The 15,200-nt window shown below is 33.7% G+C and overlaps 1 protein-coding gene across 2 annotated transcripts; it reads right to left on the reverse strand.

Annotated features, from left to right (window-relative positions):
• Window positions 1–5,475: 5,475 nt before the first annotated feature.
• LOC114191548 (CDPK-related kinase 7-like) lies at window positions 5,476–14,350 on the reverse strand. 2 transcript variants are annotated; one of them, XM_028080778.1, is made up of 11 exons: window positions 13,235–14,347; window positions 10,417–10,547; window positions 10,201–10,242; window positions 9,950–10,058; window positions 9,405–9,483; window positions 9,018–9,314; window positions 8,799–8,914; window positions 6,852–6,959; window positions 6,713–6,775; window positions 6,457–6,624; window positions 5,778–6,216 (listed from the first exon to the last, which is right to left on the reverse strand). In XM_028080778.1, the coding sequence occupies exons 1-11, from the start codon at window positions 13,727–13,729 to the stop codon at window positions 6,079–6,081; spliced, it is 1,746 nt and encodes a 581-aa protein (XP_027936579.1). In that variant the 5' UTR covers window positions 13,730–14,347; the 3' UTR covers window positions 5,778–6,078. The 2 variants fall into 2 exon arrangements, with proteins under 2 accessions (XP_027936578.1, XP_027936579.1); XM_028080777.1 differs by having other exon boundaries at window positions 5,476–6,216; window positions 9,018–9,483; window positions 13,235–14,350.
• Between the last annotated feature and the right edge of the window lie 850 nt (window positions 14,351–15,200).

The raw sequence follows: 15,200 nt of genomic DNA on the forward strand, positions 1-15,200 counted from the left end.
GTTCACAAAATTTTTGTAACTATTGCAAGAAAAGGGGCCATATTATCTCTGCTTGTTCTATTCGCCCTGCAAAGAAACAAGACATTACTTATCATGTCTCTATTGGTGCTTCGAGTTCTACTGCTTTGCCTGCTCCAGCTTCTGTTCCTACACCTCTTGCCAACACTCTTACTCCAGAAATGGTACAACAAATGATTGTGTCAGCCTTTTTTGCCCTTGGTCTTTCAGGTAACACTCCTATTTCTTCTCAACCTTGGTATCTTAATTCTGGAGCGTCTAACCATATGACAAATTATGTTGTGTCCCTATCCAATGTGAAATCTTATGATGGCAATCAACAAATTTACACAACTAATGGAACCTCCTTACCTATTAGTGCTATTGGTGATATTTCTCCTTCTTTGCCTAATGTCTTTGTGTCTCTTAATCTTTCCACAAATCTCATATCCGTTGGCCAATTAGTTGATCATGATTATAATGTCCAATTTTCTCGTTCTGGTTGTGTTGTGCAGGATCAAGTGTCAGGGAAGATCATTCTGAAGGGACCTAAAGTAGGACGACTCTTTCCGCTATCCATCTCACCTTCCACATATTGTCCTGTTTTTTCTCTAGTTTGTGTTGATGATAGACAGCTAAATAAAATGTGGCATAATCGTTTAGGCCATCCAAATTCTCATGTACTTAGTACCTTGTTTAAATCTGGTTCTTTGGGCAATAAAAACTCCCATGTTTCATTTGATTGTACTACCTGCAAACTTGGTAAAAGTAAAACTTTACCATTTCCTCATAATGCATCTTGGGAAAATCATTGTTTTGACATTATTCATAGTGATGTTTGGGGGATTTCTTCTATTATATCTCATGCAGGTTATAAGTATTTTGTCATGTTCATAGATGACTACAGCCGATTTACTTGGGTATATTTTCTTCGGTCTAAAGCAAAAGTTTTCTCTGTTTTTCAACGTTTTGTTTCGTTCCTTAAGACTCAATTCTTTGCTCACATAAAAATTTTAAGATTAGATTCTGGAGGTGAATATATATCTAACGCATTTCAAAGTTTTCTTCAAACTGAGAGAATTCTATCTCAGCGTTCTTGTCCTTCCACACCACAACAAAATGGTGTTGCTGGAAGAAAGAACCGTCATCTTCTTGATGTTGTTCGCACTCTTTTGCTAGAATTATTTGTTCCTCTTCATTTTTGTTGTGAAGCTCTCTCCACTGTTGTTCATTTAATAAATCGGTTACCTTCTCCTACTCTCCATAATGTTTCTCCTTTCTATAAGTTGTTTGGGTATTCTCCTTCTTATTTTAATCTCCGTACTTTTGGTTGTGTTTGTTTTGTACATCTAGCTCCTCATGAACGTCACAAACTCACTAATCAATCTGTTAAGTGTGCTTTTCTAGGTTATGCTATTAATCAAAAAGGTTATGTTTGCTATGATCCGCAGCTTCGTCGCATTAGAGTTTCTAGGAATGTAGTCTTCTTTGAAAATCAGTTTTTCTTTCCCTCTTATGTTGCACCATCATCTTCATCTTTTTCCTTTATGCCACAATTTTTAGACTCTTCTCACACTATGGAACGATTCAAGCCTAGTTTGGTGTATACAAGACGTCGTCTACCTTCTGGTACCCTTCCTGATTCTGCTCCGACACTTGATTTTGTCCCTCCGTCGACACTTGATCCTGTCACATCTGTTCTACCTCTTCGTCGGTCTACTCGATCATCAAAACCTCCTGATTGTTATGGCTTCTTTACACCTATTTCTTTATCCACTACATTGTCGTATATTTCTATTCCTTCTAGTTATACCCAGGCTATGGAACATAACTGTTGGAAAAAGGCAATGCAAGAAGAACTACAAGAACTTCAAGAAAATCACACATGGGATATTGTGTCTTGTCCTCCCACGATAAAACCTATTGGAAGTAAATGGGTGTTCTCTATCAAACTTCGATCTGATGGCTCTTTAGATCGCTATAAAGCTCGACTGGTCGCTCTTGATAATAGACAAGAGTATGGGATTGATTATGAGGAGACATTTGCTCCTGTTGCTAAGATGACTACAATTCGGACTATCCTTGCTATTGTTGCTTCTCAATCTTGGCCATTGCATCAAATGGATGTAAAGAATGCTTTTCTTCACGGTGATCTTAAAGAAGAAATCTATATGAAACTTCCTTCTAGTATGCTTCCTTCTTCCTCTTCTGATGTTTGTAAACTTCGACGTTCCTTGTATGGGCTTAAACAGGCTCCTCGGGCTTGGTTTGAGAAGTTTCGTACTACTCTGCTTAAGTTCTCCTTTACGCAGAGTCAATATGACTATTCTCTCTTCTTTCACAAGTCTACCGTCGGTATCGTTCTCCTGTTGGTTTATGTGGATGGTCTCATTATTACGGGAATTGATCATGAGTTAATTATTAAGTTGCAAACTGAGCTCCATGCAACATTTCGCATGAAAGATCTTAGACAACTCACATATTTTTTGGGATTGGAGGTTCATCATCGATCCAATGGCATCTTCTTAAACCAACAAAAGTATATTCAAGATTTAATCAAATTGGCGGGTTTAGTTGGAACTACTTCAGTTGATACTCCTATGGAAGTAAATGTCAAGTACAGGAAAGATGAAGGAGATCTCTTGCCTGATCCCACTCTCTATCGGCGTTTGGTAGGCAGTCTTATTTATCTCACTACTACTAGACCTGACATTTCGTATGATGTTCACCAGGTCAGCCAATTTATGTCTTCTCCTCGTCATCTTCATTTTGCTACGGTTCGTCATATTATCCGCTATCTTAAAGGTTCATCTACACGTGGGTTATTCTTTCCCAAAGCCTCATCTTTACAGCTTATGGCCTATAGTGATGTTGATTGGGCAAGATGTCCGGATACTCGTAGGTCTACTACCGGTTGGTGTATGTTTCTTGGTGATGCCTTAATTTCTTGGAAATGTAAGAAGCAAGATCGTGTTTCTAAATCTTCTACTGAGGCTGAATATCATTCAATGTCAGCTGCTTGTGCTGAAGTTGTGTGGTTACATAGTCTTTTGGACCAGCTTGGGTTTTCCCAACCTACATCTACACCTCTTCATGCAGACAATACAAGTGCTATTCAGATTGCTGCAAATCCAGTGTTCCATGAATGTACCAAGCATATTGAAGTGGATTGTCATTATATTTGAGAGGCTTTGACCAATAATGTCATCTCTCTTCCTTACATCTCTACTGATCTTCAAGTTGCAGATATCTTTACCAAAACTATGACTCGACAGCGCCATCAATTTCTTGTTGGCAAATTGTTGCTGGTTGATTTACCAGCATCAATTTGAAGGGGAATGTTAGTGTGTATAAATATAATTTATTTTGTCTTTAATAGATTATTTTATACACGTAACACCTAGCTGTTAGGGATTCTCAATTACTCCATGTAAATAGGAAATCTTTTATAATCTCTCCCCCTTTATTGAATATTAATGTAAAGATATTCTACAGTGCCTATTTAAGAAAAGGGTGTTGCAGAATAAAAGATAAGTCATTCTAAAATACACTCTTGAGTATTGGATTCAAGTATGTTTTCACATACCGTGATATTGTGACAAAAATAATCTTGTGAAACCTTCATTCAAAGATTTTCTACCATCACTTGTGAAACTCTACAATCTATTACAAGCAATATTTTTGACAATTTTAATCAAGATCAATACACAAGAAAAAATATAGAATAGAAACAAGGTAACCTTAACAAAGATAAAACACAACAATAAAGAAAAGATACAAACGTGAACTTCTTAAACCAAGGATTTGATTCAAATTTTAAATTAAGAAGATTCTAAGAAGTGCTTTTAAGTTCAAGCGAGAGTATCTCACAGTTGACAATGTTTTAAGAAAGAATGATTTTGATTTTGTATCATTTGATTTTGAAATAAGAGAGAGAAAATTTTGGTACTTGGTGATTATAATTGATTGAAGTCATTTTAATCAACTAAAATAGAGGTTAAAATAAGCTCTTGAGTTTGAATATGTTAAAATCATTCTTGAGTTATTTTAATCGATTAAAACAAAACAACAGTAACTTTAGTAGATTAAATAATCATGGATTGTAGACTGGAAGATGCATGAAGAAAATATGGGATTGTAGAAAACAATTGCTCTAATGAAGAGGGACATTCACACTAAACAGAATATCCACCATATTTTCCTTTTCATACACCATATTCTGTACGAGTACCTGCACCATTCTTGTATCTATGGTAAATAGGTGCATATTGTTTTGCAACCTGTTAAGGAATTTTGGGTTTTTTTCTAATGAATGAGTTATTTTTTTTCTAAAAATGATAAAACCTTATAACAAGCCTATCGTCTTGAGTTCGACTCTTGTTAGGCTCTTATTCCTATGAAGGAAGAGTTTCGAATACATCAAGTTGCCAAGTATTAATATCTAAAAAAAGGACGTTTCTTAAGGAATTTTAGATTCTTATATGAATGAGTTAACTTTTTTTAAAGAATTTTGACTCCTTATATGAATGAGCTAACATTTTCGTAGCATAATCATGATTTTATCTTTAACTTTTGTTGTAAGTTATACATCGATTAGAGATAAGATGAATTTAATATATATATATATATATATGATTTTGTATATTAAGTTATACTTGAAGTCCAACTCTTAACATGATATCAAAATCATAAATTATCCTAGTAAAATTTGTTGTTTGTTAAATTGAATTTCATAACTTTCAATTTATGATTAGGTTTAAAATTATATTAGAGAATATATAATCTAAGATATCTTGAGTTACATAATCCTAAATTATTCAATTTATATTACATAACTTGAAATAACTATATTTTAGATTATGTAAGTTTAAATAATGTATTAATTACGCAAAATTACATAATTTAAAATCACAGTTTAGATTATGTAATCTTTTTTGAATGAGGTAATCAGAAATATATTCTAAATTATGTCATCTGATACACTATTATAAATATTGTTGATCTTCTTTTATACTATCGAATGGGATAGGAGAAGAAAGAATTGAAATAGATGAAATAATAACCCCTTAGTCTTTCTTTCCTTGGAGAATGGTTCAAACCGATCTTTTTCCATTGAATGAAATGCCCTCTGGTTTGTTGTTCTTCATGTGAGCTGATGATAGTGTCTAAAATCAAGAAAGGTTTAAATCAAATTCAAATATACAGGTAAAAAAAAATTGAATTCTTCTATGAAAGATGAAGGATTACATTGAAGATATATAGGAATCTAGACCATAATTGTACACTAACAGAAGGTATTCTCCTTTTCAATATATACTCTGGCATTTTAAAATAGTGAAAACAATGGTCCCCTAACTATACCAGTTAGAATTATAATGCTAGAAAACTGAAATTGATATCCTATAAAATGAAGACTCAATCACCAACATGTTGAAAATTGAAATCCAGAAGCTTTAGAGTGACTGCAAAATTATACACTGATATCCTTAGAAGCTTGGAATAATATAAAGATAGTTGCATAGCTGATTAACCAAAAGCCACCCATGTCAGAGCAAAAGAGTTTTGTGTGTGCACAGTTTGGAACAAGTTATAGATTCAAAACTCCATAAAGCTATTGTATATAAAAAGCACCATCCCTTGTGGCCTTGAATAATAACATATAAATACAACAAAAAAGTTAAAAAAGCTGTCAACTATGAAGGAGTTCACGTGATAAGAAGGTTTATTGATAGGTGGCATGGGTAACACGCGAAGAGAATCATAATTTTTGAGAGGTTCTGATGGTTCTAGGTACAATTTGTGGTCTAGTTTTCATCTGTACAAGCCTCTAACTTCAGAACCACCAACCTAAAGTGAGTGAGAACAAGGTGGGGAGAGAAGGTTGTGTTGGTAAATTTTGGAAAAGTGGGATTGATACATGAAGATGTTGCATACAGCTTCCTCAGCAACAAATTCCTATCAGCCACTGCCTTCAACTTGCAGAAGCCATCATTGAGGTCTGCTGATGGAGGGTAGCTAAAGCATTATCCTATCAAAATATTTAAAGATAAAGGGCAAGAAAAAATAATAGCAACTATTCGTTCAAGCCTTCTGAAATGCACGGGAAGAAACCCCATGCAGAAGCCTGACAAACCCCAAGAAACTAAGCTTCCCATCTGAGTGCCTTATCCAATCTTGAAGTACTACATGAACAGGTACTGATGGACTAAGCCCAAGTTCCTGAAATATGTCAAACATGAAGAGCTTAATGTACGTGTGATGAAGGATTATGTTAAATGCAACTGATTAAGAATCTCATTTCAGGTTATCTGTCATGTTGATGAATGAAGACAATTAAACACATGCAGATACTAACTTAATAAGTGTCCGTTTGAAAAAACGTAGCATCTTTGGCATTGCATCACATTTAATCATTTGACAAACATATTGGTATTAAGATACAACGGGATGTGAAATTACCGAGGCAAGTTCCTCAATCATAATTGGTCTATTTCCTTCCTTTTCAAAAAGCTCATAGGCTCGCCTTGCATGCTGCTCCCAGCTCTCCATTCCCTCTAGTTGGTGCATACTTATAGCAGCAGCACAAAATTCCTCAAAATCTAGTTTCCTATATTGGATAGAACTAACCTGCAACAAGGATAACAAATTAACTTTTCAGTGAAGCTGATTTGTTAAAACAGTCAATTAGGAATGACTGACAATCCCTCGAACTTACCATATTCACGTAATCTAAGACCCTTGAATCCTTTGAAGCATCTGTGGAGCTCCTCAAAACAGCCTGCCAAAATAACCGTTAATGCCTCGAAGAAATTTGGAAAAGGAACAATAAATTTTAACTTCAGATATGTGCTGACCGTCTTAAAGTTCTGCATAGAGATTAATCCACTCTTGTTTGGCCCTAACAGTGTAAATTGATCTCTGAGATAAGCTAGCTGAGCTACTGTTAATGTCTTTGCAAGAGCCTGACAGATTGAGAAATTTAATAAATAAATATCCACGTTTCTAAGAGAAATTGCAAACTTTTACTTCAAGAAACATGAAATGGTTTATTGCACATGCAAATGATGACAGGCAAGTTCTCAAAAACTCTCCTCAACCAGTCATTTAATTGACTTATCCTTAATTGATCAGTGCAGAGATTTCTATGATTCTTCAGTCAGTCATTTAATTAACTTATCATTAATTGATCTAGGAGATGTTTCATATCACAAGTTTCTAAATTTAACTATGTGGATTCCACAGTACAAAATAAAGGGGAAATTAACCAGAATATCACATGATATAAATAGAATGGCTAAAATAGAGAAATGCATAGGAGGTTAGTTGTGATCGCAAAATAGTTATCAAATTCAAAAGTTTTACGTTGTTATACATTCAGCCATATCCTTGGGTAGTGAATGCTGGGCTTTAAAGGGACAAAAAAATGGAAAGGTAGGACTGTGGGAGAAGTAGAAAAGAGAAATATAAGATGGTTTTTACGGAATTATTTTACGAGATTGGTGTCATACCAATTGAAGAAAATTGGTTAAGTTAGTTTGGACACGTAAAATGAAGGCAACAAGAGACACTTGTGAGAAGAGTAGATTGCATAGATTTTAGTTCTGTGAAAAAGAAGAGAGGACCAAGACACTAGAGGAAGTGGTCAAGAGGAATCTAATGGTAAATAATATCTCTGAAACTTTCTACTTTAATCAATATGAATGCCATCATATGATCTATGTACCCGCCTCTTCTTGATATAAAGATCTGATTGTTGTTGCGAATGGAAGTCGGAGTATACAAGCTAGAACAGTATTGCAAGCAGCCATTTTTAGTGTAATAGTATTGATATCAAAAAGTAGGAATTCCATTCGTTTGATAAAGGTATGATAGTGAAAATAGGATTTATTCAAAGGTAAATTTGGCCGGAAATCACTGTCAAGAAGCAATGAAATCTAACATAACTGAGTTCCTACTAAGATCCCTAATGTCATTCCAGTCTTATGACTTGTTCTTTCTGCTAGATGGATCAAATGCAATACTGATGGAGCTGCCAAGGGCTCCAGGGTACTGCTGCCTTACCAAAAAGCATCAATTATGAGCTATTTTTCACAATTCCTTGGGATGCCAGTTGCCTTACAAGCAGAAATTATATGTACTATTTTGGCAAATGGGATTGCTTTCACTAAAGGATGGTTTAGGCTTTGGTTGGAATGTGATTCTCAATTAGCTATCCAGCTATCCGAGCCTTTAAAAACTCAACCATTGTTCCAAGGAGATTGCATAATAGATGGCTTAATTGCATGGAGAAGACAAAACAAATGAGGATTCACGTGCAAAAGTTAGGCAATTTTGGTATTGGTTCACAATGTTATACAAGGTGGGATAACCTTCTGTTAATTCTGGTGTTTTTCAGAGATAGATTTCAATTCCCTTGTTGCAGATTTTTTCAGTAATTTGTTGTCTAGTCCTCCCACCTTACTTTTTTCTCTCCTTTATTTTATAGATTTGGGCGCAGTTGTTGTTAATTACAATGTCAAGATAGTTGAGTTGAGATGGTAATTAACATTGTGATGCTTCAGCACTAATATTTTATTGAAAAATAAAAATCAACTTGATTAGATAGCTTTTGTGAATGTTACTATAAATCAGTAAGAGACATTAAGTCTGAAATCATTTATTGAAAACTTGTTGAGTTTCCAAGTAGTTGTCTTGTCATAAACTAATTTAACATGTGGCAATGCATGATTAGATAGTACCATAGGAAACTTGTACCAGTAAAAAATCCAAAACCATAGCAAAATAAGACCAGTACCACATACCCGTAAAGCAGATTTACGTAAAGAAGATGAGCAAATGTACGCTTTAACAAGCTTGTGGATTATCATATCCAAAGGTATCCTCATATCATCATGATGATTCACCAGCCATGGATGACCTGTGCATAAAACAAGGCTATAATAAGCAAGAGAATCAATGAGATCAAAACGTAAGAATACTAATACCATATATGCACCACCATGGGAAATGGAAAGACATACTTAGTGCCTGAGCTGCAGTCAATCTTTTACGATAATCCTTATTCAACAACCTCTTTACAAAATCTTTTGCATCAGCAGATAAAGAAGGCCAAGGAGCCTCATCAAAACTTGGATCTGCCTTAAGTACAGCCCGAAATATACCAGATTCGCTCCGAGCCCAAAAGGGACGGCTCCCACATAAAAGAATATAAGCAATTACACCAATGCTCCACATATCTGCTTCTGTCCCATAAGATCTATGCAAAACTTCTGGGGCTACATAATAAGCACTTCCAACAATATCATTCAACCTCTCATCTGAAAAAGAAAATCGGATTGTTACCACTAGTTGTTTATATTCTCTGTTAATAAAACAACAGAAATATGAAAGCAGGGAATATGCCAGACCTGGCTTCACATAGTCAGACAATCCAAAATCAATGGCCTTCAACATGGAATTTTCATCCTTAGAAGTGAAAAGAAAATTCTGAAGCATAAAACCAGTATTCACGGTTAGAAAAAACAACAGAACAATCTAAAGTGAAGGAATATATACAACCATCTAAAGAAATATCCATCTGCATTTGTTATTTGTTTCATAATTAGCATTAACACAAACAGTTGTCATTCAGAATTGTTATTAACCTATAAAGAGTGAAGATGAAATAACTCCGGTATATGTCATCCATTCATATTCACTCCATAACTATTATTTCCAGAACTGGAAGTGGCACAAAAAGACGTGCTTCTTCTAAAGTGGAAAGTTAGGTTTGAAAACATACCTATTGTAGAGACATGCTAAAAGGATACCCAAACTGAAACGAAACTAACATTCGGGGCATCTAAAATATAAATCTATAATGTAATTAATCCCAAAAAACAAGAATACCTAGATGCCTAAGTTTCTCAGCTTCCACAAAAATTAAAGTTAAGAAACTTTATAACTTGCTCACCTCTGGCTTGAGATCACGGTGAACAACACCCTGCAGATGACAAAATGCTACGACACTTAATATTTGGATCATAACTACTCTGGCATCATTTTCTGGGTACTTTCCACCCCTACATTCGACAATTGAACTTGTAAATGGTTAGAATGTTAATATATGCTATGCAAGGGTAAAATAATTAAACCACCGTGTCTCTTTATACTTTTTTCCCACTATTGTGACACAGAAAAGGCAAAATTGGCAAACATCATTACCTGGAAAGAATCCTATCTAGCAATTCCCCTCCTTTGCATAACCTGAGTAGCATAAGACACATAAGAATGTAAGCTCTTAATGTCTTAACCCAAATTAACAACTTCAAGTTTCTTGCTTAATAATTTCAATCTTGGAAAGAAGAAGAAAAAAACAGATTCAAGTTTGTAAAGGGGATTCACAACATTGCTAAAAAAAAGAGTACTAGTTCAACTTACTCCATAACTATATAAACGTTTTCATCATCTTCATAGGCTTCATAGAATTGCACCAGATTCTTATGTCCTGTTAGAGCCCGCAATATCTTCACTTCTCTCCTTACATCCTCAATGGCAATTGCTGTAGTCATCTGCCAATCACACCCACTTGCATAATAAACAAAAGAGCACACTGGTGCATGTAACTAACACAACCAAGGTTTTAAACCACACTCACAGGAACAAGGAAGCAGTTTCCTCACAATCTTTAATATTTACAAACAAGTGTATTTAGGTTTCGACAAGTTTATCTATAAGGACTTGTTGGAGAGAAAAGTGTAGAAAGAAAAAATTACACGAACTTCTCCATCAGTTAAAATTAGCTTAAGCACAGGCCAATTTGCAGAAGCTCTCTTGTATAGCTTTTCTAAATTCTTATTTTTAACTTCTATAAGCTGATTTTAACTCATGGAGAAACTCATCTTAGTTTGTTCTTATTATTTTTCTCTCTATAAATGCTTGTGTAAAAGTTTGTCTAAACAGATCCTTAATGGATACATTAGCAGTCACAAAAACTCTAACTAGGGTTAGTTTCAATTACTATTAGTTGAGTTTTTTTTTTTGTCTAACATTGATGGAAATCCAACATCAATTGAAATTAATTTATCATCCAACGTTAGTTTGTGTTTTCTTGACCAACATCGGTAGGACATTTTCATCTATTAAACAACATACTACTAGTTTTAAATTATTAAATGCTTTTTAATATCAAAACAATCTTTTATGTTTGAAATACTTTATCTAAACAAAAAATAAAATAAAATTTTATACGTTTAAACTATCTTATGCAAATAAAACACTTAAAAAATAGAATAAGTTGAATTGAAAGTAATTTAAATTGAATGTATTTTAACTTTCTTGAAATTGTGAATATATCTGTCCAAACACAGTGTAAAAGTATTGGCGTTGCAACAGAAACTGTCACATCAAACATTCTCCACAACAATTGTAAGTGATCCCATTGCAAACGCAACCACAGGGAACAGCTCTATTTAACTAACTCAACTTATCAAGTATCAACAATGATAATAATAAATGAGTCATTATATGTTTTTGTCTTTAAAAATAGGGTTAAATATGTTTTTGGTCCCTCAAGTCTCAGTAAAATTTTGAATTAGTCTCTCTTTAAAACTTTTGACCAATTTAATCCTTCATCTTTAAAAATGCATGAATTTAGTACTTTTAACCAAATTTTGTTAAGTTTATCTAATGTTTCAAATGTATTTCATGATAGTATTTGAATTGTTTATACCGTTTGACACATTTTAGCTTCAATGTTAACTCAAATATTATTATAAAATGCGTTTGAAATGTCAAATAAACTTAACAAAATTTGGTAAGAAAGACTAAATTCATGCATTTAAAAAGATGAAGAACTAAATTGATATAAAGTTTCAAAGAGAAACTAATTCCAAAATTCATTGAAACTTGAGGGACCAAAAACATATTTAACCCTTAAAAATACTATGTTTGCTCTTATAACTTATCTATCTCTGTTTTTTATTATAAGACCCACATGAAAAGTGATATTTGTTTCTATTTTATAATAATTAATCCATAATTTCTTTTTTCACTAAATATTTGTAGACTAAAACATTACTCATAATCAGTTAGGGCATAATTGATGAGTACTTGAATGAGTTAGTTCTCTTAATTGTGCAAGTCCTACAATATATAGATATAATCATTTTATACAACTATTTACCTTAATTCTTCGATTGTTAAAAGTGAGCATTTAATAGATGAAAATTATAGATGAAGTTTTGAAAAGTTATTCTATCTATGTTTGGCCAGGTTACATTTTTAATGTTTTTAGGTTATTTTTACAAGTTGTTCATATCATTGTTTTTAAGAAATTTTGATAAAGTTATTTCATCTATGTTAAATAACTTTTAGCTTATTCTAATAAGTTGTTCATATTATTAGTGATTTAAGATAATCTACCTAGATGAACTTATATTTTACCATCTTACTCCTTAAAATAAAACCCTAATGTCCACTTATATTGTTATATTTATGGAATACTATTTCTTTTTCAATACTACGTTATTTAACTGCTTGGATCATCACACCAAACTTATTATTCAATTGATGAAAGAGTAAATTATCCAATCATAAATAAAACCCAACTCAATTTAATTGGATTGGGTCAAGTTGGGTCATTGGGCGACCCAACCCAACCTGATGAACACACTTATATTATATGAGTTTTCTCCAATAAATTTTATTAAACAACCTCAAGAAGCTATATGCAGGTATTTCGGTATTTTGGAGGAAAGGCGTTAAAAAAAGTGAAAAATATTAATTAAATAATGAAACATAAACTATCAACTAAATTAACCAATTTCTATAATGTATCAAAATTAAATAACTAACATAAATGAAACAAGTGAAAAAAGACAAAAAAAAAATACTGTTTCTATTCAATCACAGAATTTAATTAACCAAATTTTCAAAAATGTCGCCTTACGCCGGAAACTTTTTCAGAATTTGGTATCCGGATTCGAAATCTAGAAGTTCTCCACTTTCTTCTCAAAAAAATTAATTAAAAAAGATAAAGAATTTAGAGAAATAAATTTTTTTTAAAAAAAAAAATAACTATTACACTCTCGTGAAACCAAATTCCGACCAATTTTCCGGGATGCTATTTCGCGTTTCGAATTTAGCTCCACGAAACAAGCGTATTCTTCTGACAAACAATGTTTGCAAGTTTCATTTGCAGAAAATTCTTTTAAAATATATAAAAAGAAGTGAAAATATTATTAGTGTGAGATGAGACCTTGGATTTTGGAATGACTTTGACGGCAACGTCGATGCCTTTGAGGGGGCCCTTCTTGGGCTTGGCGGAGCAGGTGTAGCCGAAATGGCCGCGGCCCACTTCTTCGGCGAGCTCGTAATGGGCCGAGAACTGTTTGGCGAAGCCGAAGCTCTTATCCAGCCCAATCTCACACTCGCTGCCTTCAGGTATGGAGGCTTCGTTCGGCTTCACGGAGCCGTGGCGCCGGGCGAGGAGCGCGCGAATGTGCTTGGCCGGCGACGGAGGAGGGAAGGGACGCTTGAAGATCCTCAACGGTGTGGAACTCACGCTGCTAGGGTTTGAGTTCGCCGGCGAGTTTTTGAACCAACTCTGCAAAGGGCTCGGGCTGTAGAATGGGAATTTCGAGGGTTTGGTGGGGTTCGTTGTTGTTGTTGATGACGGAACTTCGTTCGGGAATTCTGGGTTTTCTCTCTCACTCTGCTGGGTCTCGATGGGTTTTCCATGGCAGATTCCCATCAAATCACTTCAACAAACAATGATACCAACCAGAACCACAAAATATTTCACCAAAGTGAAATTCGAGAGATCAGGGAAGTCCCCAATTCAGAGCATTCTCAAGCTCAGATATTACACAGTAAAAAGAAGAAGAAAAAAGTGAGTTATGTACTGTAAGAGAGAGAAAATGAGCTGTTTGGAGAATTTCTTCAAAAAAAAAAAGTAGAAGCAAAGATTTCAGCAAAGTTCAAAACTTGAGATCAGGGTAGTGTCAAATTCAGAGGCTTTTGAAGCTCAGATATTGATAATTGAGAAAAATCAAAGGATAACAGAAAATGAGTTATGTACTATAGATATAGAGAGAGACAGAGAGAGAAAGAACTGATTTTTTTATTTTTGTGGGGTTGATCAATGAAACCCAGAAAATAATATGAAGGAGGGGAATTTCTGAAATGAAAAGAAGGGAAAGATTTGTGGAAGTGGATAGGGTTTTTGAGGGATGAGAAGTGGAAATCTGAGAGAATTGATATTTTGGAGAAGAATGAAGAGAATTTAGTGAGAAGAAGAAGAAGAAGAAGATGAGGGAGAAAAAGTGTGGGAAAGGAAGATGCTTGCTTAGCAGAAGCCTGAAGGAAAAGAAAACCAAGGCTCCTTTTTCTGCTTTTTGTAAGGCTTTTTTTTTTTGTTTAATGTTATTTTATTGTGTGTATATGTTAGTGGTTGTTTTGTAAAGAGTTGTGTGTAGAAATACACTTTATCAGAGAGGGTGTATTGTTTGTTGTCTGACAATAATGGTGAGTGGGGTAGGGTTTGGATCCTTCCAGCCTGTCCTTATTGATCCCACAAAAAACTTAGATGTGTTTCTATGCATTTCATATGGGAACTGCCTCACAAGAACATGTCAAAAAAACTTCAAACTTTTTTATTGGATATTACTGAAATATTTTCAAAAACAAGAATTGTTCTTTTTTTCTTAATATGATCAAGTGTTTCTTTGGAACAAAATCTTCTTATATTATTACCTCAAACATCAAATTATAAAATTACTCCGATCATCATATATTTAAATATTATCCGTTACGAAATATATATTTTATGAGTTTTGTTTCGATGTTTTGAACAGAATTTAAGAATTGGGTTTAGGACTCATATTTTTTAAGTTGATTAGGTTATTTAAGTTTACGGGTTGAGTTTATGAGTCCTAATATTTAATAGGTTATGTTTTTAATTTGAGTTTACAGTCAAATTTACAGATTAATTGTAAGAGTTGTGGTTATGAGATAAATTTATGATTAATTTTATTAAATAGGTTTACAAATCGAATTTATGAGTCAAATTTTTATAATCGTGGTCAAAATAATTATATTTATAGTTATAGGAATAATGTTAGTGTTAATACGGTAAAAGTAATGAAAATAAGAAAGTGGAAATTTTGAGTATAGATAAACTTTGAAGTTTGACCTTATTTTTATAATTGGCTTTGAAAGGCTGT

Source organism: Vigna unguiculata, chromosome 7, assembly GCF_004118075.2.
Source record: "Vigna unguiculata cultivar IT97K-499-35 chromosome 7, ASM411807v1, whole genome shotgun sequence".
Lineage (NCBI taxonomy): Eukaryota > Viridiplantae > Streptophyta > Magnoliopsida > Fabales > Fabaceae > Vigna > Vigna unguiculata.

Excerpts from the sequence above, each read along its gene's own strand:
- LOC114191548 (XM_028080777.1), bottom strand. The coding sequence starts at position 13,729 with ATGGGAATCTGCCATGGAAAACCCATCGAGACCCAGCAGAGTGAGAGA. Across the intron at positions 9,484-9,949 it reads ACCGTGATCTCAAGCCAGAG|AATTTTCTTTTCACTTCTAA; the intron begins GTGAGCAAGTTA and ends TTTATGCTTCAG. Across the intron at positions 6,625-6,712 it reads TCTTAGATTACGTGAATATG|GTTAGTTCTATCCAATATAG; the intron begins GTAAGTTCGAGG and ends TCCTTGTTGCAG.